The 26,935-nt window shown below is 37.2% G+C and overlaps 1 protein-coding gene across 46 annotated transcripts in view; it reads right to left on the reverse strand.

Moving 5' to 3' along the window:
* Positions 1-4,634: 4,634 nt before the first annotated feature.
* Positions 4,635-26,935, reverse strand: part of LOC105470906 (cAMP regulated phosphoprotein 21) — a 156,754-nt gene continuing 134,453 nt past the window's right edge. For all 46 annotated transcript variants that reach the window (XM_071090707.1, XM_071090688.1, XM_011723207.3 and 43 more), the window contains 2 exons: positions 6,585-6,733; positions 4,635-5,421 (listed from right to left, as the gene is read on the reverse strand). In XM_071090707.1, coding sequence (XP_070946808.1) covers positions 5,164-5,421; positions 6,585-6,733 — 407 coding nt within the window. In that variant the 3' untranslated portion in view covers positions 4,635-5,163. The remainder of the gene's footprint in view (positions 5,422-6,584; positions 6,734-26,935) is intronic.

A 26,935-nucleotide genomic window follows, 5' to 3' on the forward strand; every position in this document is an offset into this window, starting at 1 on the left:
TTCCATGTAGGCATTTATCTTGGTTGGGGTTATAACCCACCCATCCTACCTCTGTGTTCACATTTCATCTAGAAATTTATCCAATAGAATCCAAGACAAAAGCTTCATAAAACCACAGCCAGAAGCCATCGTTTCTTTCTCTAAGACCTTTATACATCATTTTTCACATGAGTTCTATAGTTAATTTCCTATATTTTTATTTACTTTCATACTTATATAATGTCTTTCAAAAATTCATAATCTTCTTAAAGGTAGGAGCTCCATAGACTGTGGCTCGAGGTCTTGAAATTAGTAAGTGTGAAACAAAATCTTGCTGAATAAATGAATGTGTAATCACTCTTGTTCTCTTTTACAATCACATAAAGGTGTAAAGGATCAGTAGAGACAAGTATGTCTATATGACTATAATAATTATAGGAGTATAAATATAGATATCAAACCCTTCAACATTAAGAATTAAAAATAAAGATCCAGAAAGTCTGACATTATGGCATGACCTTCCAGATTCACATATTCACAGAAGAAATAGTTCAATAGTTCACACTACAGCAGTTACCAAAATATGTCATAATTGGAAGCAGGGTTACGATATTACATTTTGATGCAGAACACTGTTTCTACAGAATTAAAAGAGATCTATTCGTGCTCTTATTTTGGGATTCTCTAACACAATTAAAAAAAACCAAATGGTTCTTGCAATATTAGTCTTTTGATATATTCCATGAACAAAAGATACTGCGTTCAAATATGTTGGAGAAACTATGCAAATTATGCCTTCTTCTTAAAAGTTTGTAATATAAAGTGATATATTAAAGGTTTCCAAAAATTAGATAGCTTTTAGAAAGATTGTTTAACCTTGTTTTACCCTGTCTCTCAATTATGATCGTCCTTGCAACAGTCTGTTTCATAAAACTATATATATTCCAAGGAAAGAGCCTTCTATGGAATTTTAAAAAATTTCTTCATTTAATATTTATACAAAATACTTACTTTTATATGTAAGATATTACTTGACTTCAAAACCCAAAAGATCTGTTTTAATGCCACCATGAGGGTTAAGCATTTATAATACTTTACTTTTTGTTTATAAATGATCAAGCTGCTGTGACGTGAGTGCCAAGGCACAGGTAAGAGGTAGGCCTGCAGCTTTGCCCACTGTTTGTACCTGTATATATGAGATACGGTTAGGCTGTGTCCCCACCCAAATCTCATTTCTAATTGTAATCCCCATGTGTTGGGGAAACAACTGGTGGGAGGTGATTGGATCATGGGTTTGGTTTCTTCCATGCTGTTCTCGTGATAGTGAGTAAGTTCTCATGAGCTCTGATGGTTTAAAAGTGTGGGACAGTTCCCCATCGCTCACTCTCTCCTGCCATCATGTGAGACATGCCTGGCTTTCTCTTCACCTTCTGCCATGATTGTAAGTTTCCTGAAGCCTACCTAGCCATGAAGAACTATGAGTCAATTGAATCTGTTTTCTTTATAAATTACCCAGTCTCTGATAGTTCTTTATAGCAGTGTAAGAATGCACTAATACAATGTGGAACACAAGTAATAGGAGAATGGGAGTACGAAAGTGTCCCCTTGCACTTTAGCTGTTAGCAAAAGTGGAAGCAGGGTCTAAATATGCATTTATTAAATCTCAAAATCCATTTCTGCTGCAGCATTTTTTCCCTTGATTATATTTGCTTCATTCTTCAATTCTTTCTTGAAAAATTGCTCTGGTTCATATATACTCCACTTGTTTTTTATGATGATTTACAATTCTGTTCTAAGTCTTCCAAATATATTTGTTATGAATTACATAATTTCATTTCCATAATGTTGTATAACACACTTTGCTGCCTCATCTCATACCCTGTAGAACTATATTAAGTCAATAACATGATTATGGCTTAAATTTTTTAGTGTTCTAGTTACAACATTTAGTTACAACTATCAAACAATAACAAAATGTATGATAACATTTGCAATATAAATTTAAGTGCTTTAAATTTATATGTACTCTTGTTTTGAGTGGTGCCACATAATTAGAATATAATCCAATATGCAATAAAATTTTGCTGAAAAAAATGAATGCATAAGTCATTCTTGTTCTCTTTTACATTCACATAGAGGTATAGAGAATTATTAGGAATAACTATAGCAATATATCAATATATTTAAATATCCATGTTTTCCTATATGTTGATATATTTATAAACTGAATAATCTGTACTTACAAAATGTGATTGTAATAAGATTAGTAACTAAAATGAAAAATGAAGGGTCCTCCTGATAATAAATTTTGAAAATGTTTCACTAATAAAACCATCTTTCTACACAGCCATCCCGAAAATTCTAATGCAACAAAATAGTAAGCATAGTCTAAGATTTGGAATACCATAATGCTGGTGCTATGGTTTGGATGTGCTTTGCCCCCACAAAAACTCACGTTAAAATTTGATCCCCGGTTGGGCACGGTGGTTCATGCTTGTAATCCCAGCAGTTTGGGAGGCTGAGGTGGGCAGATCGTCTGAGATCGGGAGTTCGAGATCAGCCTGACCAACATGGAGAAACCACGTCTCTACTAAAAATACAAAAAATTAGTCGGGCATGGTGGTGCGTGCCTGCAATTCCAGCTACTCAGGAGGCTGAGGCAGGAGAATCGCTTGAACTCAGGAGGCAGAGGTTGCGATGATCTGAGATCGTGCCACTGCACTCCAGTCATTGCACTCTTGTTCCAACAACAGCGAAACTCCATCTCGAAAAAAAAAATTTTTTTTTTGATCCCCAATGTATCAGGGTTGGGAAGTGGGGCCCAGTGAAAAGTGTCTGGGTCATGGGGGCAGATCCCTCATAAACAAGTTAATGCCCTTCTGTGGGGTTGAGTTCTCACTCTTCTTGGTTTCTCTTTCTTGCTTCCTTCCTCACCATGTAGTCTCGTTGCACATACCTGCTCTTCTGCTTCATGCCATGAGTTGAAGCAGCTTGAGGCTCTCACCAGATGCAGCTGCCCAATCTTGGACTTTCCAGCCATCAGCACCTTGAGCCAAGTAAACTTTGTTTTTTTTTTTTTTTTTTTTGTAAATTATCTAGCTTTGGGTATTCTGTTACAGCTACAAAAATGGACTAAGACAGATATATAGGAATATGTTGTGAAAGTAGGAAAGAAGGTTTGGTCTGCAGCAATATCCAAATGGATTTATACAATAAATATCAAATGTCTAAACATGAAATACTGCTACACCTTTGGATAAAAGTGGCCAAATGAAATTTCTTTAGGTGTAAAGCCCTGTCTTTACCACTAACATACCATATATTTCAAATCCATAGAAAAGAAGGCTCAGTAATTCTGAAGATCTTGAAAGAAAATGTCAAAAGTTTGCAGAATTTTATGGAAAAAATAAATAATCAGGCTCATATTTGGATTATTAAATTTAGGAACACTCCCAACATCAGAAAGCTAAATGGAGAATATTTGCCAATCCCATCTTTCCATTAGGGGAAGGTATTAATTAAACAAACACATTGCTCTTTTTCAGAGTGGCTAATGGCTCAATAAGAAAAAAATGCAACATCCTCTTGTTATTACACTTTTCATGGTCAGGGCAGACCATGAAAATATTAGTAGACTGAAACTTGGAAAAATGGAACAGACTTCATAAGGAATAAAGCCAATTAGAGTATATGTAAGAGTTCCCTTTCAAAGGGAAAAGAAAACAATAGTATAGAATGAAGTGATGGTAATCTGCTAGATAAGAGTTTTTAACTGGCGCTTAACTCTACCCACAGCTGAACAACATAAAAACAGCAAATCTAACAGAGAATGTGATAATATAAAAACAATAGAAATGATCCAGATATACTCCTTATATTCCTCTCACTGGTAATAATGGTTTTTACGCAGAAAGTATAAAATACAAAACTATTAGTCATTGTACTATGATATTAAAGTGAAAACAAAGGGGTTTTATTTCCCCATTAATATCTTCCAGAAGGGCTGAACCTCAGAGTTCACAGTTCTGTTATTTCCCAAAGAGACATTAGGTAGACATAGGCTTCATCTAAATGGAATTGCCAATGTTCTAGATCTTTGCAATTAAATCGTTGCTATATTTACTTTGTTTTAAATTACTGGGACAAACATTAGCACTTTTGAATTACTGACTCACTGTCAATACTAGTGGCACTTTCTATTGTATGACCCGATATAACAGGCAGGATTAGACTATGCCTCTTTTGATTTTCCTCTAAACAAAGATACCTTGTTTTTGGGTACATAATGAAACTCGCATGAAGGTAAAACAGGGTTTGGTATAGGACTGTTGTTAACGAAGATACACAGGTTTTCCTAGTTAGTGAAGTGTAACTACATGCTTTTAATAGTCCTATAATTAATAGGAAGGTATGTACTTTAAAATTGCAAACCTCATGAATGAATGAAATGGATGCCATCTTATTTTCAGGACCCTTTAGTATTACGACAATAAACTACAGTTGGTTAAGTCTTTGCTACGGCATATCCCCATGTGATGGCAGTTTACTTATAAATACTTGAAAAACCTTTTCCATGCAGTATTCATGAGATAGTGTTTGAAAGGAATACAGTGACACATGAAAAAACACACATTGGAAGACATAGTGAACCAAACTGGTGGTAAAAACATGACCTTCCTCCATAAGGTCAAATAGTTTTATTATGATTAAACACTACAATACAGTATATATCCATTAAAAAAGAAAACTCTATAATGTATATAAATTATTCCTTCAATTCATCAGTTCTTCTTTTCTTTTCCATTACAGCTTTGGTACAATGTGATTTAGTATATAATTTTTAAATACTTTTAGCATCACAAACTCAACACAAAGTACAAAACTAATCCAAATTAGGGATATTATAATCTACACAGTGGTATTCAGTGGTAGGAGAAAATCTTACCTTGATGAATTCATGTCACTAGCTAAGCTATAAAGGCATACCTAGCAGACATGACAGAAATATGCACCATTAACCAGCTAACGTGTATATTAGTCTTTGTTTATTTTTTTACAGAATACCAGCAGCAATCATTTGAGTGTTGAGTGAATAATTAAGTCCTCAGCCAGTTTTCCCACCTTGTTCCTCTTCCATCAAAGGCCATGAGAAATATCTGAAGAAATGTACCACAACCAGAGCTCTCAGAATTTGACCTGCCAACCGGCATTGCTCATACTCGCACAGTTTGTCCTGCAGCTAGCCGACATCACTGGGACAGTGCTGGAGGGGCAGTGTGGGCCAATCAGCCTAAGGTTGTTCTGAGGGGTGGGCGGTGTGACATTACAGTAAACAGGCATTCCAGTGGCTGGGAGTGACCCTTGACCTGCCTGGTTAGGTAGCATGATTGGCTGTTGGTATGACTGCTGGGGCAGTCCTTGAGAACCCTGGGTCATTGGCACCTGTAAAAAGACACAAGCAAGAACCCTGTATGAAGAGGCTACTTTTGGTCTGTACAATAAACAACATGGTGTCATGAAAAATATTCAAGCTTTTGAGTTAGACCTAACAGGTCATCAATTCCAACTCTGCCATTTATTGGTTGTTTCACATTAGGAAAGTCACTTAGCCCCTCTGATTCCCTAGTCCATTGCGATAATGACATACATGCTTCAAAGTGCCATTGAAAGGATTGAAAGGATGGTGTACAGGGCCTGGCACACTGCCTGGAATGCAGCAGATGCTCAGAAGGTGTTAGTTCTGACTTCCCTTCTCTCTCCATGACCTCTAGAAACTATAGTCTAGATCTTCCACTCTGGGTTTCTCTCAGTTTGAAAAGCCATGCACCCTTTCCGATTTTATGCAAAGTGTCCTGGAGCCCTCCATAGTACAAAGGGCTTTTGTCCTGGGCACCCACTATACTCTCAACCTGCAACTTTAGAGAACACTTATTGTGGAGCTACAGGTAGAAGTCAATGCAACGTGAATCAGAATAGTAGGGTAGGGGTCCTAGGATAGGTCCTTTAGGGTCAGAAGCACCTGGTACAGTTAAATTTAATTATTATACCATTTCACTAACTCTTTATTTCTACTTCTGGGGTATTTCATAATATACAGCACAAAAGGATATATAACACTTTAAAAATGCTTAACTTGGGTTTAGTCCAGAGAATGCAGTTGTTAGGCTCCAAAAATGCCCTTTAAATGAATCTGAGATGCCATATTAAAATCTCTTATAACTTAAATTTATGGAAAAATGAAGTTTATTTGGATGTGTACAAAAATGAATGGGAATTTGTCATGAAGACTTTCTACCAATAAGCAAAATGCAATAAAATTTCCAAAGATCTTTATGAATAAAACTGTAGACTAATGCATTTTCTTCCATGAATATGAAGTTATACGGAAATAAATTTAGCAGAGCATTCAAAAGCCACAGTAGTGATAGAAGCATATCTTTTGCATTTTCTACTTTCTATTATAATCTTGATTCAAAGTAAATTATCAACAGTTATGGGCCAAGAACCCACTACCCAGCCAGCCACCCAAACCAGGGACATATCCACAGCTTCCACTTTGACAAATGCTACTTTATAACACAATTTTCCAAGCTGTTTATGAGCACCTGATAAGAAGACATGGTTGGGTAGGAAACCATCACGCTTTGCACCGGAGTTCCTTGTTGGTTATTCATCACGTTCTGACTCTGAGGTGGCTGCTGCACTCCTATTAGGCCTTGGAATCCCTGTTGACCAGACAAGACTGGCTGGTAACCTGTGAAGAAAAGAGATCTTTTGAACTGGTTGTGCCAGAAAGAACACAGAGATGTTTCATGGGGTAAAAGTACTAGTTCAAAAGGCAGCCTTCAGACATCTCAATCTCCACATTCAGAATGTGTTATCAGATGTTTATTCCATAAGAATGCTTGCTTGCTTTCTTTCTTTCTTTCTTTCTTTCTTTCTTTCTTTCTTTCTTTCTTTCTTTCTTTCTTTCTTTCATTTTTTTTACTTCTAAGAGTGAACAAGATTATGGCTTTAAAAATTAACTGAAATTTCTATTGTTATGCAGAATGGTCTATTAAACACATGTGACAATGATAAATTTTTCATGACACAAAAACAGAAGACTCTACTTATACCAATTGACTACTATAAATTACACCTTTCATATTTGGCTTTTTCTTTGGTTTTGAGGATATTTGGAGAATTAACAGATTATCAAGTTATTTTAAAATTAAATTGACTCATTCCTTTACTATCCTCTTTTCCCAAACAATCGCATTTGACACATAGAGACCATCAAACTTTGGATGAATTCTACTTTTTCATGTCCTAGTGAACCACATGATTCGCTACCCTGAGGAATTCACAATAACCACTGCCTTAGACAAAAAGGCAACAGCAAGCGGAACGCATGTCATACTTTTATTCTGTTTCGCCACTAGCTTCTGAGAGAATCTTTTGGTAAAACACTCCAATATGTGACCAAGTATTAATACATATAATAGATAATACAGAATACAATATTCAAAAATTTATCTGTTCGTGTCTTTCTGGGTGGGTCAGTTTGTTAGCTTTCATTTTTTTTTTTTTTTAAGTAGGCCAGAATTGATTTATTCCGGTTATTTAAATCCTCACTTCAATGAGTGGTTTCAAATGCATCCTTATAAAGGAAGCCTGTGGATTGCTCTTGTAAATGCTGGGTAGAAAGTTATGATTTAGGTGAAAATGACACAATGGTGGAGAAATGAAAGAGATTCACTTTATGCTGTATAATAAGTTCCTTCCAGAGCTCACATTATTAACCCTGTAGAGTACCTGAGAGTAAGTGGAACTGCTATCATAATACAGTTCTCTGACAGAAAAGAATCTTTAAGATCCTAGATTTTCTTAACACAAATATGAACTAACTTTCACAATAGGATTTTGAAAATTGAAGCCGAAAGTTAAAAACTAACTAATCAATATGCATCGTTAATAATCTATATATTGAGTGCCTCTGAGAGTCTTTATATTAAAGGACCACATTATATTATAGTCTTTATAGAAGACAACACTTAACTATCCTTGGATATACAAAATGTATCTTCATTCATTTCAGAAATATTATGAAAATTTGGCTTGCAAATAGTCACTGAATGAGGAGATTGGCTCAGTTCATCAAATGAGATAGAAGCAAGGCATCCTCAGTTTGGAGAACCGGAGAGCAAGCTTGGGAAAAGGCCAATTTGGGAGGTCTGACCTATGCCTACAATTGGCGAGCAGAACCAGTGTGTAATCTAAAAAGCTACCCTTTGACCTTCCTTATGTGTCCCATTGTTTTACATTCTTATTACTCACCGTAAATCATCTTCATAATGGTTTCAATTTACTGAATTATTTTAAATTATTGTAAATACACCACATATTATGAATATAATTAAGGGTAGTGACCACATTTCCTTGAGCTACATTCTGTCCACAGTAGACAGTCAGAACCTTCCTTTAATATGCTTGGCAGGTCCATTTAAGACTAATAAGATCAGCTCAGAGTTCTGCATAGCTACAGTGTTTGAAATCTGTACAATAAGGAAAACCCATCAGATCTGGGAACAAGAAATGCGATTAATCCCACATTACAATTTTCACTACTTCTACTTCTCTGTTCTCATTTGCAGAGAGACGTGAGAGACAATTCTTTTGACATTAATTGTAGAAAATTGTTTTCGATTGTTTTTCATTGTCTAGGTCTCCCATTGTGATTCATACATCCAATTGCCCTGAACAATTCCAAGGCTATTTTACCATTTTATTATGACATTATTCCAAACCACATCAAGCTCTTTGTAGCATGAATTATTATATACATAAGAAAATAACTTGGGACGATCATAGAAAACTTATAACCAACAGACTTCCTTCTGATTTAGTTCTATAGCAAAGGGCAGGCAATGTACACTCATTCTCAAGTCCATATAATTGTGAATATAATAGGGCCTTACTTCTGGCTGAAGATTGAAAGCACAAGTTGAAAATGAGAGGAGTGCCATTTAGTACTTTGGATTATATTTGTTTATACACTGAAAAGCCAATTGGCCTCAATGGATCTTCACAGAATAGATACAGTTACAATGTAAACAAACAACAACAACAACAACAACAAAATATGGAGAGGAAGGGAGGGAAGGAGAAGAAGAAAGTGGGGGAAAGAGGAGAGGGTTGCTTAGTGTCTGAAAATTATTTATGTATTTCCTTATTGAATCCTTCCATCCTTTCACAGCGGCATTTGTTTCAAAATAAATTAGGTGGCCTATGAGATTCATTTAACACACCACCTTCTAAACCAAAACTGGGTGAAGGGAAAATAATAGAGCTGTTAAGACATTCAGAAACAGGATGTCTTGGTTGGAAGAGGAAGCAATCCTTAATATCAAATAATATTTAAGGAGAGAAAAAGAGTGGGCAGGTTGGGTGGCCCCAACCCAGTAAAGGTGCAGAGCCTGTGACAGCAGGATTCATCTTTGCTGCCAGCCCAGATGCAGCTGCCCTGCCGCAGCATCTCCTTCTGCAGGCCTCCTCTGCCTGATGATTTGTAAACTTTAATATTCAGTTATGCATAGCAATGGGCTACCAGCTCTACATTGGGGTTCCCATGGTAAACACACTTAAGGCAAATGCAGATTTATGTGGGGAGTGAATACTTTACCATTTCAAAATGAAAACTTGAGTGTAAGGAGAGCCCAATTTGTATTCATGAATCCCATTTATTTCTCAATTCTCTCTCCAGGCAAGAAATTTACACCTGCAATGGTTTAATTGGGGTTACTCATTTCTTTAAATTATGTCACAGAAGGTAGATCGCAGAATGGTCTTTAAGACAGGCAGCTGTCTGGATGAAAATCTGAGTTCTGGTCCAGAAACAGACAAATAGAAATAAAACAGCAGTGACCTACGAATGAACCGACAGTGCCTGCCTGGGACACAACACACCCGAAGGCAGAGATGGCAGCACTGGTGGGAACTGCTTATCTTGTCTATTCAAATGAGAAATGTGTTCCAGTTTGTCAATTCTTAGCTGTGAAATGATCACTTTTTCATATTTATTGAGGATTAGCAAGATATAATGCATCTTACAAAACTGAAGCAGCAACAGTATCTGCCCTGTAGGCTTGCTAGAGATGACAAAGACATTAGCTACTTTTATTATTTCTTTTTCAGTCAAGATCGATTCAATTTTCAAGTCACATGTGTCATCTATTTTCTGGAGGTAAAAAGGTTAGGAATGGACAAATGCCTCCTAGCAAATAAAACAACGCACTTGGCAAAGATCGAGGAGTTTATAAGATTTAAAATGTCTGCATTGTATCAATCTGAAAATGGAATAGGTTTTCTACTAAAATACAACAGTTGCATACTATTTGTAGTTTGAGGGCATTTTGTTAATATTCAGTCAAGAAAACATTTATCTTCATGTAGCACAATTATGAACAATTAGAATGTAAATTGATTAGGGATTGTAGATTGGCATGGTTGTGACTGATATGATTTTAACTCTTACTTGAGTAGTTTTTTACAGTTTCAATATTTTGGAAATGAATGAAATGACAGACACAATAGTAGTGTCTATCTCTGCATTTCTATCATGCCTACTGTTAGTTATGGAGGTTGAAACAGGAAAGGGAGTATAGTGAAGAGGGCAAATTTCTATACCAAGCACATTTCTTCAGAAGCTGGCCAATTCTCACAGCCTCTCCTAATCCACCCAAGAAGCGTGATATACATGTGTTTATTAAACGAAGTAATCTTAATATGGTAGAATGCCTTTTCAAACGATTCGACTTAGCAAGCTGCTTCATATAAAAATTACTTCTCTTGAAGACAAGATATGAATATTTCTCCAAATTTCAAAGGAACCAGCAAGAGCCTTGATTCTGAATCAAACTCTGCTCTTTGTACGTGGTGTGAGGTAGAATTACAGTAGCTTAGCTTAATGGTATAGCTGGTGAAGAATATGAAGAAGAAAACTGCTTATCCAGAAAAGCCCTGTCCTTCAGCTGCGGTTTTAAAGTTTGTGCATTTGGCCACTTTATAATATCTGCCTGGGGCTGTTTTCTTGGCTTCATGTCAATTCTTCCGCACTTCATCTTCTTTGAGGATTTTCCATTATAAACTAGCTATATTTGTTGATCACTTACTCTAAGCCAAACAGCGAATTAAGCCCTTGTTACGACAATCCTAGAAGGCAGTCAATATTACTAAACTCCACTTGCAGAAGAGAAAACTGTGACTTAGGAGGATATAGTAACTTGCCAAGGTCACACAGCTATTACGAAGAATTGTAGCTAAAATTTAAATGGTGGTTTTCTGACTTTGGCATCCTTGCTTTTCTGTGCTAAATTGTAGTACCATTTATTTATACATTCTGCTAGTTCACATAGCCCTCACATCATCCCTTTTATGTGGTAAGTATTCATTGACTGCTTATTACATTGCTTTCTCAACATTTAAAACAATTAAGTAAAAAAGATAAGAATTATGCTCCACAGTTTGGTGAACAAGATTTTATTAATATCAAATAAAGAAAAACAAGATAAATTAAAGGTAAAACATGATTACCTGTCAGAATTAACTCATATCACTCAATAACAGTTTGAAGGCTTGTTACTTAGAGAGCGAAACACAAGGTAGACAGTTGAGGGGTGAGGTACGGGTGGGGCTATTCAAACAGATTCTCTCTCGTCCCTTCATTTACTTCATTTCCAGTCAGTGATACTATAGTTTTTAATTACTAGGACCATTTCAAATAATGGCTTTCCTCACAATCTTTGAAGAGACTATATTTATTCTGGCTTGTTTTCTCGAAATAATCTTAAAATCTTGAAATATGCAAATAGCTTAATTCCACATTAAATATACGATCAATTCAATGATTTGACTGTTCCAGGCTAGTGACTGCCTCTGGGAAAGTAACTTGGCCTTTAAAAACAAGAATAGTATTTATATTATTTGAAAGATAAAAACAGGTTTAAAAAAAGAAGGTACACAGGGACTCTGCCTAACAACCTGGGATATCAGATGAAGGCTTGGAGAAATAAAGACCCCTTAGGCCACTTGGAGATGGCTGTACTTTTGGAATTCATAGACTACTATCAGTCTACTTTCTAATTCTGTGAACGCTATAGATTTTTTTCCTGTCTCATTTCATTACTGGGGCACATCACCTTTAAGACAGAAATATTTTCTAGCTTCATCTATTGATAACCTTGTGGTGTTCATGGTAGTCTTAGGTGGAGAAAACAGATACACAGCTTGATATTTTAGTATTGCTACGGTTTTGTGAAAGAGGAGTCATTGCCTTGCCTCAGAAAGGTGAATTTTGGGGTTATGGGTGTTCCTGCCTGCAACTTCTCCCTCATGTAAAGCCGAAGAGAGCCTCCACAGTTTCACTCACAATGAAGCCTGTCAAAGCCAGGGGTCCTTGGGCACAAGGAAGGCATCAATTTTACTGGCCTTTATAGACTCTATCTTACTCTAATTCAAACCCCAGGAGATAAATCCAAGGAATTACAATGTAGACCAAGTGGTCTGGCAAACCATTTGGTTTGTCACAGTTTGTTAATTTTGACAAATAAGGTGTGACTCTTTCTTTTGCCTATATGCCAAACTCCTCCCAATTTACGTAATCTAAAACCCTAAGTGGAGCCTTTTTTTTTTTTTTTTTTTTTTTTTTGAGATGGAGTCTCACTCTGTCGCACAGCTGGAGTGCAGTGGCACGATCTCAATTCACTGCAACCTCTGCCTCTCGGGTTCAAATGATTTTCCTGCTTCTGCCTCAGCCTCCCAAGTAGCTGGGAAAACAGGCATGCACCACCACACCCAGCTAATTTTTGTATTTTTAGTAGAGACGGAGTTTCACCATGTTGGCCAGGATGGTCTCAATCTCTTGAATTCATGATCTGCCTGCCTTGGCCTCCCAAAGTGCTGGGATTATAGGTGTGAGCCACCACAACTGGCCAGGTAAAAGCTTTAAAATAAGAAAGCAATACAGACTAGACTGGAAGATATTATTTTTAAATATGTTTAAAAATTAAGATACGGTTAAAATATATACTCTTAAAATCATAATTAGGTACTGTTCTGTTCATATACATGAAGTAAAATAGCATAATGTGGTCCTGAAATATTTTTTAAAGACGATGTACAAGAAATTGCTTTTTTCTCTTTGTCTTTCTTTTTTGCTAAAGTTCATTATGACTTCTTTAATCTTTGACATAAATGTCTTTTTTTACCTTATTTATTGGCAGTTGCTGTATCCATCCTCTTTATTTTCCTCACCATTTATTGTCCACTGGTTTTAATTCCTTAGGAACTTGGTACAGGATGACCTGTAGGGAGTGTGCATGGACATGGGGGTAATGCAGTAGTCATCCTAGTAATGACCAGTCTATCCAAATGAATTTGAGGGGAGCTGTGACAGGCCCTAAGTGGAACTATGCTTCCTGAAGCAGTAGTTTTTCTTCATACTTCCTCTTTTGCTCATTAGCTTTCATACTACACAGAATGTAATTCTTAAAAGCCTCTTTACTGTCCCCTGAGAACATTCATGCATGGGTCATTTTCTAATGGCAGTACACATCAGATGAACCATCCTATTACTGCAGGCTCGGGGGCCTCTTCACTGCAATTATACTATCCTGATCCATGTTATCACAAATACAAAGCTGGTTTTCTTTCTTTCTTTCTTTTTTTAAATCAGGGCAAACATGAGACACATTGTTAAATGACTAGAGGAATGGATCATGCATGGAATTTCAATGAATGCCTCCAAGGGAAGCCAGCATTGAATTCCATTTTAAATGGAAGAGGCTGTCATATTATTGAAGTAATTCTCTGAACTTTCGTGGCCCATAGTGCTGTGCTGACATCCAGAGAGCTTCAACAACCCAGAGGGAGAAAGACTGCATGAAAGACTCACAAACGTTTTACTTTCTTAATGAGGTTGCGTGGCTTAGAAGAAAATGTGGCATTCTTGCACCTCTAGCCGTCGTGTTAATTATGGATATACTGAAAACCAGGCTGAGAGGCAGCAAACTACTGCTGAGGCAACATTAAGAAGCTTTTTCCCCAGACCAAGCTTGGGGCAAAGTCAAAATGGAGATGACTCTAATAATTGTCCCCATGATAATATTCCTCCTGGTAGATATTTTCATTGATGAAGTGCTGTTGGCCAGCTGACCATAGCAAGATAATTATGAAGTCAAAAGTCATGAGGTCAACATCATTGTGATCAAATTACTGTCATTGTTGCATGGTTACAGGATGTAATCTAGCCTTGGCCAATTATCTTGAAGTAAATACTATGGCCACAGATTCAATCTGTAGAAATCCACCTGTCATTACAACTGAAAAAAAAAGAAAGAAATTATTTCATAAGCAACTGATGATAAATTAAAAATGCCCTCTTTATATAATAAAGCATTATACATTATTATTCCCAAGGAGTCAATGATAACTATCTTCTTCAATTACAGACTGGCAGGACTCTTGCTCAAAGATTGTTCTAGTGGTAGGTTTAATAATAATATTGTTCTAGTGGTAGCATCTACTGGGAGGCAACAGTAGTTTTTTAGGGCAAAGACAATGAAGACATGAACTAAGGGAGAGGGCATAGGAATGGAAAGAAGAGGCGCAGAGAGTTATTTAGGATATGAACTGTCAGAAACAGGAATCTATGATTTCTGGTGGTATCACATGGTTGATGGACATGAGCATGAATTAATTTACTGCATTGTAATCATGAATATCAGTAGTCTACTGGAAAACTGTCTCCCTGTAAAACAAAAGCCCTAATTTGCGGTGCTTGCTGATTTCCCTAGTGTAAATATTCCCACCATGCCTACTTTCAAGCCTCAAAGGGCTTAGCAACCAGTTGGCAAAATTCCTGATTTTTAAACAGTTGGCTCTTGTGAGCCAGCGTGAGATAGCTCTGGCATGCTAATGACCTAATATTCAATGTCAGGCAATCATATTTTCAGTTCACATAAATTTTCGTCCCTTTGATTCTTTTTTCCACAATGTTATTGACTATTTCCTCTTGCCATTTGGTGTAAGAATGACCATAAAAGCCATTTACAGAGCTTATACAAATGGTGGAGACAGGCCATAAACAGAATCTTGCAGTACACTTGGATAGGCACCTGTCTTCAACTCTAGAATCACTGAAGAAAGAGTATTTACTTCTATTGTGTGTAGGGATAAGAGAAGCATGCAGTAGAAAGCTTCCAAGAGGTCATATTGAACCTAGCATTAGAAGATGAGCAGATATATGCTAATGGGGTAGGGCAATGTGGAAATAATCAGCACAAAAGAGGCATAAACATAAGGACCAGCATGCGCAAAGAGCAAAGGTACAAAAAATATGTTCGAGAATTGTAAATATACAGGCATAGCAATAGGTTAGAAACAGGCAGAGGAAGTAGAGGATAGAAATGGAGCTAGGCTCAAATCCTAGAGTCTTGAAAAGCATGCTATAAAACTGGAATTTAATGCTGAAAGACTTAAGGTGCCATGTAAGGTTTACAAGCAGAGCAATGAAATGATGAACAGCCATTTCATAAAACTTCTCCATGAGACAACATGGGGTTGTATAACTGGCAGTAGAAAGTCTACTGGAAAGCAAAACCAATAATCTAGGGCAAGGATGATGAACACATGAAGTTAAGACAAGGGTGGCAGCAACAGAGAAAAGAGACATATCAGAGAGAGAGAGAAAGAGAGAGAGATGTAGATGTGAAGTGTCAGAAACTGGCATCTATGAGCTGCAAGGAGGGGGTGACAGAAATTAAAAAAAAAAAAAAAGAATAAATTCCAGGTTCTAGTTTGGGTAAGGAAGTGGAATGCAGTGCCTTAGCTATAAATACAGAAAGAACAAGTATATAGAGATGATCAGTAAACACACGAACAAAATGTCTGGGGTTTGGAGCTCAGGCAAGCAGCCTGTTTTAGAGGCATAGATTTGGAAGTCATCAGGACATAGTTGCTCTTAAGGACAATATATTTATGAGTGGGTACCAATTGAGAAGACTATCAAAATGGAGTTGTAAGGCACAATCATATTCAAATACTGGACTGAGAAAATAAAATCTGGATAGGGGAATGAGGAGTAGTAGGAAAATGAGAAGAACTAGAAGAGAATGGTATCAAGGAAGAAGAAGTAGGGGAGTGTTTCAAGAAAGAAAAATGTGACAATGACCACAGTTGCAGAACTGCCAAGGAAGAAAAGAAAACAGACCCTACTTAAAAACAAAACAAAACAACAACAACAACAAAAACAAACAAAAAAAAATAGTGACCTCAATAAAAGCAAGGCTAGTGATGGGTACATCAGCCAGACAGGAAGAAAAAGAATTCCTTTGAGAAGCTTGAGAAGCCTGGCAGTGAAGCACCATGCTGGGCAGAGAAAGGAGCAGAGAGCCAGAGGGAGGCATAGGGTTGATGGGATTTTATAGTTTTGTTTTTCTTCCTCTTTTAATGTGTGATAGATGTCAGAATCAGTATATTTTAAAAGAAGAGATTTAAAAAATGAAAAACCTGGGAAAGAGTAAGAAAATCTATGAACCTGTCATAATTCACAGCGCATTCAACATCAATGGTTGCATACAACCAAGAACGCTGGGATTTGGATGACAGAGAGTTGAACTTTCTCTCTGAATCATCTAGTAGCTCTCTATTTCACCTACTCCTACTATATACCCTATTTGATCCAGCAGCAAAGCGTCCTGGATTTTTTCTTCTTGAGGACTCAAGACAGCTCAGAGAGCTTATTAGGAGTCATAACCAAATGCTATAACATAATTCTGGGAAGACAACAGAAGCTACCCAAGATAACTTCTGAGAAGAACCTGAAGGAAATATGTGCTTATTTATGTGATGAACATGATTAGTGTTTTTTGATCCACATGGAATTGCAATAAGCCAGGGAAGATTTGGTTAAAGATCAATCAGAAGTCCATGGTCCCACAAACTCTCCACTGCAAATTAATTGACAGGATCAGTTGATAGGAATAACATGCTCTATATTATTTACTAAAATGGACAATCAGCTGAAATTTCCATGAAGAGAGTGAAACAGGCTTCAGTAAGATATTTTCTACCATACTATGGATACATACTATTTGAGCATATGTACGTACAAAATGCTAAGTGCTAATGTTTTCAGGATCAAGTTTCCTCTGATTTTTCCTTAAGGTTCAGGTAGATATAATCAGTCAGTTTTAAATTTCAGAATGCCATAAAAAAAAGGCCCACTTGTTTACATTTCATTACAACCCAACAGCAATTGATTAGTTCTAGGTTATCTAATGTATAGCTCATTGAAAACAACAACACAACTAAGTTTGATATAAATGTATGTATTTTACCTGTAACCAATGTTTTCCAAGGAGAATTTGGGACTAAACATTTTTAAAGTTTTCATTCTAGTTAGAGTTGGGGAACATGACCTCTGACTCTCCATTATTTTGTAATTTCATCAATATCACAGCAAAAATTTACCCAAAGTAAAGAGTGTGGGCACCAGATGGGTCACAACCCCAAGCAATAGCCAAGAGATACTTTCTATTCATCTACATAATCAACTAGATCATGATTTTCCTTGGTAACAGCAAGAAGAAATATCTTTAATCTCACCTTATGAGGAACTGTTATTTAAAAGGGTTGTTTTATCTGGCTTGAGACAACAATCAGAAGTCTGCAGACTTGTCCACACAAATACAAATGTACTTATCTTTTCGGCTGGCTGGAACTGGAGGCTATGGTCAACACTCAAATCAGATTTTATAATAATTAAAGTGAAAATAAAACTAAAGGACAAATACCTGTCCTGAAGACTCTTTCAATCATCCCTCTGGGGCAGGCTGTTTCCATTTTGACTAGAAGTTTCATTCTTTTAATGGCTTGCTCCAGGGTAAGAAGAGAAATGATTCAAATCATTCACTCATTAACTTTCCCTTTCCACTCAAGGCATTCAAAGACAATACTTGCATTTCATCATGATTAAAAGTGCTTTACAAGCACCTAAATGAAGCCATGAGTATTTTTAAGTGGTCATAAACCTCTTTTCTCAAGTTCCCTTGAGGCTGCAGAGGAGCTCCCTCACAAGGGACAACCAGCTATCTAAATTCTCAGGCAGAGGGATCCCTGTTTTCGGAGTAATGAGATAGCAGGAACACTTGGTCTAAGAAAGCCTGGAATAGTCCTCACATTTTATCCTCAGCAGGACACCAGGCTACTCACTGAGGGGTGCTATAGCAGGCCCATTCACACCCAACCAGGTCTGCAGGCTGCCATTTCAGAGCTTTGGATTCTCACTGCTTGCCACTCAACCCAGCCTCACCATCTCACCTGTCTCTGATTGCCTGCTTCCCCATTCAGCTGAAATACATTGTTCCTGGGTCAATGGTTCTCAACTTTAACCTGCCTCCAAATAACCTCTGGGGCCTATTAAAACACGAATTGCTAAGCCTTAATGCCCAGATGCTTAGATTCTGATTGAGCAGGTTTGGGTTGGGGCTCAAACATATGCATTTCTGACAGGTTCCCAGGTGATGCTGCTGCTGCTGGTCTGGGTACCACACTTTGAGAATCTCTGCTGGGCCCTGGCTCTCAAACACACTGACTTGAATTCCTATTGTTTAGCCCACTCATTATTTTTTTTCCCTCACACTGGATCTGGCAAATTACATTGTGTGGGGGGCCATCTCTACACATTGTTCTTATCTGTAAAATTGGCACAATATTTTCATCAAAAGCTGTGAGGATAGGCTAAGATCTCTCTTGTAGGACATACAAGAGGCTCACCAGTGGTTAAGCCTCTGTCAATAACCAATATATGCTACTGCCCATGCCTCATTCTTTGCACTCCCCACTTTATGACCTTGAATCACATTTTATTACTTACTTAGCTCCTGCTTCTTAGGTAGGTTGCAATCCTCTGGGAAAAGAAGCATATCATATACATGTTTGCTTAGCCCTGTATTTCACATTCAGCGCCTCAAGAACATTCATTAATGATGCTAATTAAAAAACTGTCCTATTCCAGCCACTCCACAAGTATCTTGCAATGGCACGTAAGTAGAAAATAAGCTAGCAAAGAAAATCTTGAAGAAAATGAATGAAGAAGCGATGTATACAGAACACAGAGTCCAAAGCCTTGCCAGTGCAGAGGGAAATGATTTATCATTATCAAAATAGTATGAAAAGAAATCTGGACAGACAGTAACTACTTTCCCTTATTCCCTTTGCCTTTGGGCAGGGGGATGGGAAAGAGGTTCCTTCTAACAGTACAGTTTTTAAATTCTACTTCTTGATGGTGGGATGGGGCAATGACAGGTCCAGAAAGGGAAAGGAGGAGGGAATACAGAAAGGGACTAAAAAGAGGAGTGAGAAAAGGGAGGGAAAAAGGCATCTGAAACAGATTATGTTTGGCATTCTCAAACTGGATGAGGCATTTGGAAAACAAGATGAGATTCTTGTAGCCTGATGTTTTTTAGGATGTAAATGTGAGTTTGCTCCTTTATGAATATGCCTTAACATTTCACCTAAAAGAAAAGCAAACAAGAGACTGCATCTCACCTACTCCTCCTTGAGGCGGTATTTCTTGCTTTTCTAACCACGGCACCCCATTTTCTTTTGACCCTCACTAAGCCTACATTTATTTATCTTGAGTATGAACAATGGATGTGGCGATATCCTGGCACAAGAAACTCTGGATGCTGCTGCTGAGGTTTACGGGACTAAGACAGCTACTTGTTCAGGATCACACACAGAATTTCTCATAATCAGGGACAAAATCCCAGTTTTTGGTAACTAACTTCCCCAACATACATGCCACGATGCTTCCTCCAAATGTCGCTGACTAGATTACAAGAAATAGCTTTGCTTCCTGACTGCTCACACTGAGGAACTGTATTCTGTTTTGTTGGTAATAGTCCACAAGTGCTTCATAATTGGGAGAAAAAGCCATTTTCTTCCCCTACATGTGCCAGTTCTGCTGCTATTGTGTCCTTACTAGGAACCTGGAGAATACATCTTTTATAAGTGAATTGGACTTACCTAATTTGCCCCCAGTAGCTACCAACAAACTTTTTCTAAGATAACACAGAGTAAGCCATTAGGGAGAAAGACAATATAAGTTTTGGAGGTTCAAGTAATGTATGAGTTGCAAAAAATGGAATCAAACCATCTCTTTTAAAAATATCAGCTCAATTCTATCATTCTATCCTAAAATTTAGAAATACATATTAGTAGTTAATTACCAATAGGCAACATTTCAAGGAGGCCATATAGTGGATTAGTATAGACCACACTTACACTAACTCAAACAGGAAAGCAAGCAGTCTCCTTTCTTTATTCAAACTAATATAGTCACACTTCCTGGTTCACCCTATTGTACTCACAGGGCTCAGTGCTTTGTGAAGTGGGTATCATTATTATTCTCACTTTACAGAAGATAAAAGTGAAGCTTGAGGAATTGTGTAGATCATTTAAGACTATACGGTTTAAAAGTGCCAGAATTAGGACACAGGTATTTTAGTGACTTTTCCCCCATCTCCTCAGAGTCCTGTCAAGCAATGGAATTCCATTGAAATGATTCAATTGATGAGGTTTTAACAAAGGGAGTACTGCCAAATGAGTAGGTAAGCTGAGGGATCAACAAGTGAGGAAGACACCAGAGCCTAATAACAGTAGGGAACTGTTTTCTCCCCTTGTCTGTGGGTCTTAGGGGAGAAACCAGTGTTAGGAGCAGTTAGCAAGAGCAGAGAGGAGGGGCTGCCTGCCAGAACCAGCTGCATCCCAAGGTGAAAAGGGAATGGTGAGAAGACTACTCGCTGGCTGTCCCTCTGCCTGCTCTCTCTCCCTCTGACCTTTGATCTCTGGCAGCTGATGCTTTCCATTAGCAAAACCCAGGTGGAAGCCAGGGGGCAAAGGAACCTGACGGATGCAGCTTATGGGGTCAGGAGAGATGGATAGAGAATGGCTATGTGTTGGGAGGAAACAGAGAATAACCAGCACTCCTCTTCCCTTCAAAGATTACAGAAATATGTTTCTATGTCAGGGACCATTTCCCAAACTACTGAGGCAATCTCTTTAACTGAAGATTTTTTAAAAGAGATGAATAATGCTTTTAGTGGAATACTGTCTCTTGGTTTTAGAGACTTTTTTCCCCTCAGAAATTACCCTTTTAAACACCTGGTACTATGTCAGACGATGCACTTAGCACGACTGCTTCAGCAATTAAAGTAAATGTTAACTCTCAAATTTATATGTCATTAGATATTAGGGTAGAGTGTTTGACTCATGGTCCTAATGCTTGCCTTTCCATTTGGAGGAAATGGCAACGTTTGTAGGGAATTGATAATAACTTAGAAAGTATTATTAAGCAATGTTACTGTTTAAATATCTTGTAGAGCCAAAGAAAAAGTTAAATTATGATTCAACTCAAGCAGTACTACTCATTTTGTTGAATTTGACATTTTCCTTCTCTGGCTGCAGAACCAGATGACTGAGATCAAATAGATAACAATGGGTGAAGACTATTTCAGGGAAATGAAAAAGAAAAAAGGAGGATCTAGTTTATTTCTACAATGACCTTAACTGGTCCTTACAATTCTGACATCACATTTGGTTTAGAAAATTCTATACTAGAAATTAGTCTCAAGTTTAGTACATTTAGCCATAATTTGTTCAAATATTTAAAGCAATCACCTTCAAGGTGAATAGTATGAAGTGATATTTAAATGAGACTAAAAGTTTTCTGGTTTAAATCTAAGGAATTTTTGCTTTCTAATGGGAAACTCACAAGCTCCATGCTAGTTCTTCTGACCACTGACTCTGTGACTCCGGGAAGTTGCCTGATATCTTTGAGCTTCACTTTTCCTGCTTATTAACTGGGAGTAAGTTAATTCCCACCTTCCCAGGGCTTTTGTGAAGGTCAGGTAGATGTCACATAATGTGACTTGCTCAGCACATGGCATTTACTGTGTAGTGGTTAGCATTAGTTTCCACTAAATGGTGCTCAGTAAATAGGGGTATTTTCACTCTCTCCAGGATTATACCATAGATGTAGAACAAACTGGGTGTTGGTAGTACCAAGATAGATCTGTCAAAAACAAACGCACACACACACTATTCCTGGAACTGCTCCTTCTAGGGCTTCCATACTCTAAATCTCCACAAGAGCCAAGGTACACTCATTATGTGCTAGCCACATGGAAGAGACCATGGGTCAGGCAATGAATGCTCTTTTCGGCCTTGGGATTATAGAGAAATTTTAATCCCTAGTAGCAAAAGTGGCAGAAGCAGCTGTGAAAATGATGGTAGGCCAACCTCTCCATACAGCAGAGAGTGGAAGGTCAAGCTGGTTCTAACTGGAGAGCAGATATCCAGACAGGAACCACCTAGAAAGGCACTTGGGCCCAGACTCCCATTCCTGGTAGAGCAGTGATTTCTGGGTTGTAATTTCAGGACAGCCAGGCTGCTGTATTCCTTAGTTAGAAGCTCTACTCCATGCATGTCACCAAGTATTCAGAGAAAATTGAGGTCTCCTTCTTGTTCTCATATAAGGAATAAGCCCAGTTCCACTGTGTCTTTTGTCTCCTAATCAAAGCTATGCTTACAATTCCTACAATAGGCTACATTTTCTTGCCATCAAAGGAGAGCTCCCTTTCACCCAAAGCCATCCTAGAGCAAAAGGGTGCTGAGTGCAGTCTGGATTCATGCAGGTACCTTTCCATCTTTTTTCCGGTGACTTAATAAGTGCAGCTCCGTGTCATTGCATCAAAGATAAGACACAAAATGTTGCCCAGCCTTCCTCTGCTTTCCCTGGCCAGCTGTTCTCATGAAGGCTTGTCTTCTTAACTTGTTAGACTATTACAGTTCTTCTCAGTCCCTAACACATCTGAGTCCCTTGCAGAGGAATAGAGAAACTTCTACTTTCCCAGTGTTTCTAATGTAACCATTTTGTAATTTTTTGTGTGCAATAAAAGATTGAGCAAGTGATTTTTTAAAGAAAGCATAATATTTCAATTAACATATTATTGATAATATTCTAATATTCTTTAAAATGCAATGTTTAATAATATTCTCAACACACATGGAACAATTTTACTATTCCCCATTTAATAAATGATAAATGAGGTTTAATTTATTTTCTACTTAACTATGTAAAACTATGATTTATAAACAGACTTTTTTTTGAAATGTTGGGCTTTAGGGACTGAATAAATAGTAAAATGGGCATTAAATTAAAGACATGTTAAAGTACCAAAATAGACAAAACATCCAAACAATGTCTGAAAATATTACACTTTATGCATTTATAAAGTCAACTGGCTGGTTTTGATCTTTGTGTTTTGTTTCTAATTGATCAATAAGACAAAAGCACTTATGCTGCTCACTGCAAGCACTAACCACAGAAAAACAAATTACAGAATATAGATAGCCTTTATTCTTTCAAAAACAAGCAAATGAGATATAAATGTCACTATTTTCTCTATATATATTTTGGAATTCATTTGCTTATTTATTTTTAATCAGTAGCTTATATTTAATATACATTGTAACATATATTGCATAAAATGAAGATTAAAATCCAATCCAACTTTCTGACTCCTATCTTTTTTTAAATACAAGGCAAATTTTCCAGTTTTATATGGGACGACCAGATATGTCTGTTAATGGCTGTAGCTCTAGTTTATTTTTTAATAGCCCTTTTTCCCTCTCAAATGTGTATGGGTTCAGATGGTAAATTGTACAGTAAATACATACATACACACACACATATGTATTACACTCACATGCATATACATATTTACATTTACACACATGTGCACATACACTGTGTTTTCATGTGTATGTATATGATACACACTTTTATAAACATAGTGATTTTGTTGAAATGAACTTAGAAAAATGGGATTCATTCTGTGCTCTTGATAAATTGCATTGCAGCATTTGTTTCTTGTTTTCTTTGTCTTTAACCAATGGTTCACTATGCATGTAAGTTAAACAATGTAAGGCAAAGAATTAAAACTATTTAAAACAGTTTGGCATCTAATTAGGTTCAAAACAGTGACTATAGAAATGAATGATTTTTGTGGCATGCTCCCTCATCAGATTTCTACCACCAGTCACTCAGAGAGCATCTCCAAAATTCTTTCTTTGGGGAGTGGGGTGGGTGGGATAGAATGGTTATATTAATTTGTATTAATCTTATTTAAATTGACATATTTTACTGACTATCTTTAACAGCAGAAAACTTGAGTCCTCAGTTTAGGAACTACTGCTTAGTTTCCTCACTAGTCTTCGAAATGGGAAGAATAGGGCACTATTAAGAAAAATTATTGATCAAGGGTACTGACATCTAATATTTATAAATAAATATGGATCACATCAAAGATTTGATAAAAGTATTGAGCTCCTTTTCTAGTTAACTGTACCCAGGCACATACAAAAGTTATTTTGCATAAAATTTCTCTTTTCTACTTAATTGTACCCAGGCACACATGAAAGCAATTTTCATAAAATTTCTCTGGTTTCTTCTGGAAGCCCAGAAACCCAGTCACAAGAATCCAGAATTGAAAACCCTTAATTCAGGAGGAGAGATGAGTAACTCTCATTCTTTATCATCCAAGTATAACACAATTCAAATGGAGCCTGGTTATCAATACACTCCTCCAGAAGGATTCTAAGTATTTAAAAGGCGGTAGAAGAGGGAGGGAGGGCTTGAAGAATTCACAAGGAATGCATATCCATTGATAAAGAGCATTTCAATGTCACTTAGACAAGTTCAGGCATCTAAGACTGATCCAAGAGGGACAACCCACAGCTTGGAGGGGTCTTTGTAAATTTAATGTGGAAGCAAAGTTTTCCTGATATGACATCCCAAAGTACAAATTTTCTCTCACATGGTAATATTTTCAGCCATATTTTAAAATCATTTCTTATCACATAGGAAATTTTCTTACAAGCGTCTTGCTATATTCCCCAGGCTGGCATCAAACTTCTAGGCCCAAGCAATCCTCCTGTCTCAGCCTCCTGAATAGCTGGGACTATAGGTGCACACCACTGCACCTGATAGGAAATCATTTTTAAGCTGTTATCAAGTCAGTAAGCACATTTTTGTAAATGATCTCTATCTTACCATAGCTACACTTTAAGGAACACTTAACTGAGCAGTGAAGCTTTAGTACCTCACCATCAATATGACTTGCAGCAAAAGCGGGACACAGACACTGCCTTACAAATGTGTCTGATTAAAATGTGTCCCCAATACCTCCTGATAGAAACATCAGCTTAGTTGATGTTGCCTTGGTAATGATGCCAGAGAACACAAAGCTACGAGTACTCATATTAAAATAGATGTAGCCTAAGATGCAGCACAATAATTAGTTTTATTATTAACTAACTAAAAAAACACGTACGGCTGTTACTTTTGAGGATAAAATTTTAATTAAAGAAAGTTGGTACTTCAGCAGGTGAGGGCCCTTGGAAAGCTTACATGATGAAATTTCATGAACTATAACTCCTTAGCGGCCTGGCATTATTAACAAGATCATGATGAAGGACATAGTTGAGTAGCTTAAAAATAAATGATTACAACCACCTTACCTAGGGGTGAGAGAGCTGCTATTTGATACCTATTATCTATGACTACACATCTAATGATGTCTCAGTGGATGCAAACATTCTAGCACTGGTAAAAACCATTTTCAGGGAGGAAGTAAATATAATTATTGTTTGATTTTGTAGGCATAATCATCAAGTCATGAGAGGCAATATATTATGGTAAAGACATGGTCTTTAAGACAGACTCCTTGTATATCCTAGGGCAGTTACTTCCCCTGCCAAATTTCTACTTCCAACATCTGTAAAATAGGGAAGGTGACACAATTAATGATATCATTATCATTTGGTAAAGGAGAGGATTAAGTGATGTATACCCTTAAGCAAACTGGTAGACAGAAGGCACTCAAGTTGCTCATAATTATAGTTTAAAAAACTATTTGAAGTTAGAAATTCACATCCCACTAACAGTACGCCACTTCCAGGGTTCACCAAAAAGGCATTATATTGTAACAATATGTTTTATTCTCAAGATGATATACTTTCTACTCATTTTCAAGACCCTGCTTCAGTCCTATGAATGATAAGAAATTCAATGCTTATGCTCAAGATATGGCCAAAATAGCGGCTTTTCAAGCACAAAATCCTTTTTATCTCACTTTAATAAAAAGTAAAATGGCTATGAAGAATAGCCAGCTGTAGGCAAAAATAATTGCAACCTAATAATGCCAGGCTGTGTTACAGGAGTGCAATTCTGGAAGAGCAGCTGATCCAGACTCTGGCACACACCCTGAGCTCGGAGGCTGACATCAATGCATCAACCCAGGCAAGCCTGTGCAGCTGTTTTCAGGCATCCAAAGCTCTTTCATTTATTTGCAACTAATAAATCTGTGATTGCCACACAGATGACTGCCCAAAATAAAGTAGAATAAAAAGAGAGGAGGACTATATCTTGTAGAGTAAGCTCACTGAACCAGAAGAAAAACATGCTGGCGTTGAAAAAGGCATAATGGAAATGTGGTAGAGAATCTGATATTTTGAGGTCCACCAGGAGGATGCTGACTCATCTCTGAACGCAGAAAACATAGCTGACTGCTGAAACAAGGAGTGCTGAACTAATCACCAACCAATTGTTCAGCGAAATGAATATCAGCTCACAGCGTCTTACTGAGTAGTAAGGCTCTGAAGAGGTTACTTAACTTCTTTGGGCCGCAGTTTCCTTATCATTAATCTGACTGTAAAGCTAGGGGCCTGGGCTAAATTGGACCTGTTTTAAGATTTCTTTTGAGTCTAACATTCTAAAATGTAAACCAAACTGTTTTATTGGGACAATTTGGTAAATATTACTATGACACAATTTTTTTAAGCTCTGGAA

The sequence above is a fragment of the Macaca nemestrina genome, chromosome 2, assembly GCF_043159975.1.
Source record: "Macaca nemestrina isolate mMacNem1 chromosome 2, mMacNem.hap1, whole genome shotgun sequence".
In the NCBI taxonomy this organism is placed as follows: domain Eukaryota; kingdom Metazoa; phylum Chordata; class Mammalia; order Primates; family Cercopithecidae; genus Macaca; species Macaca nemestrina.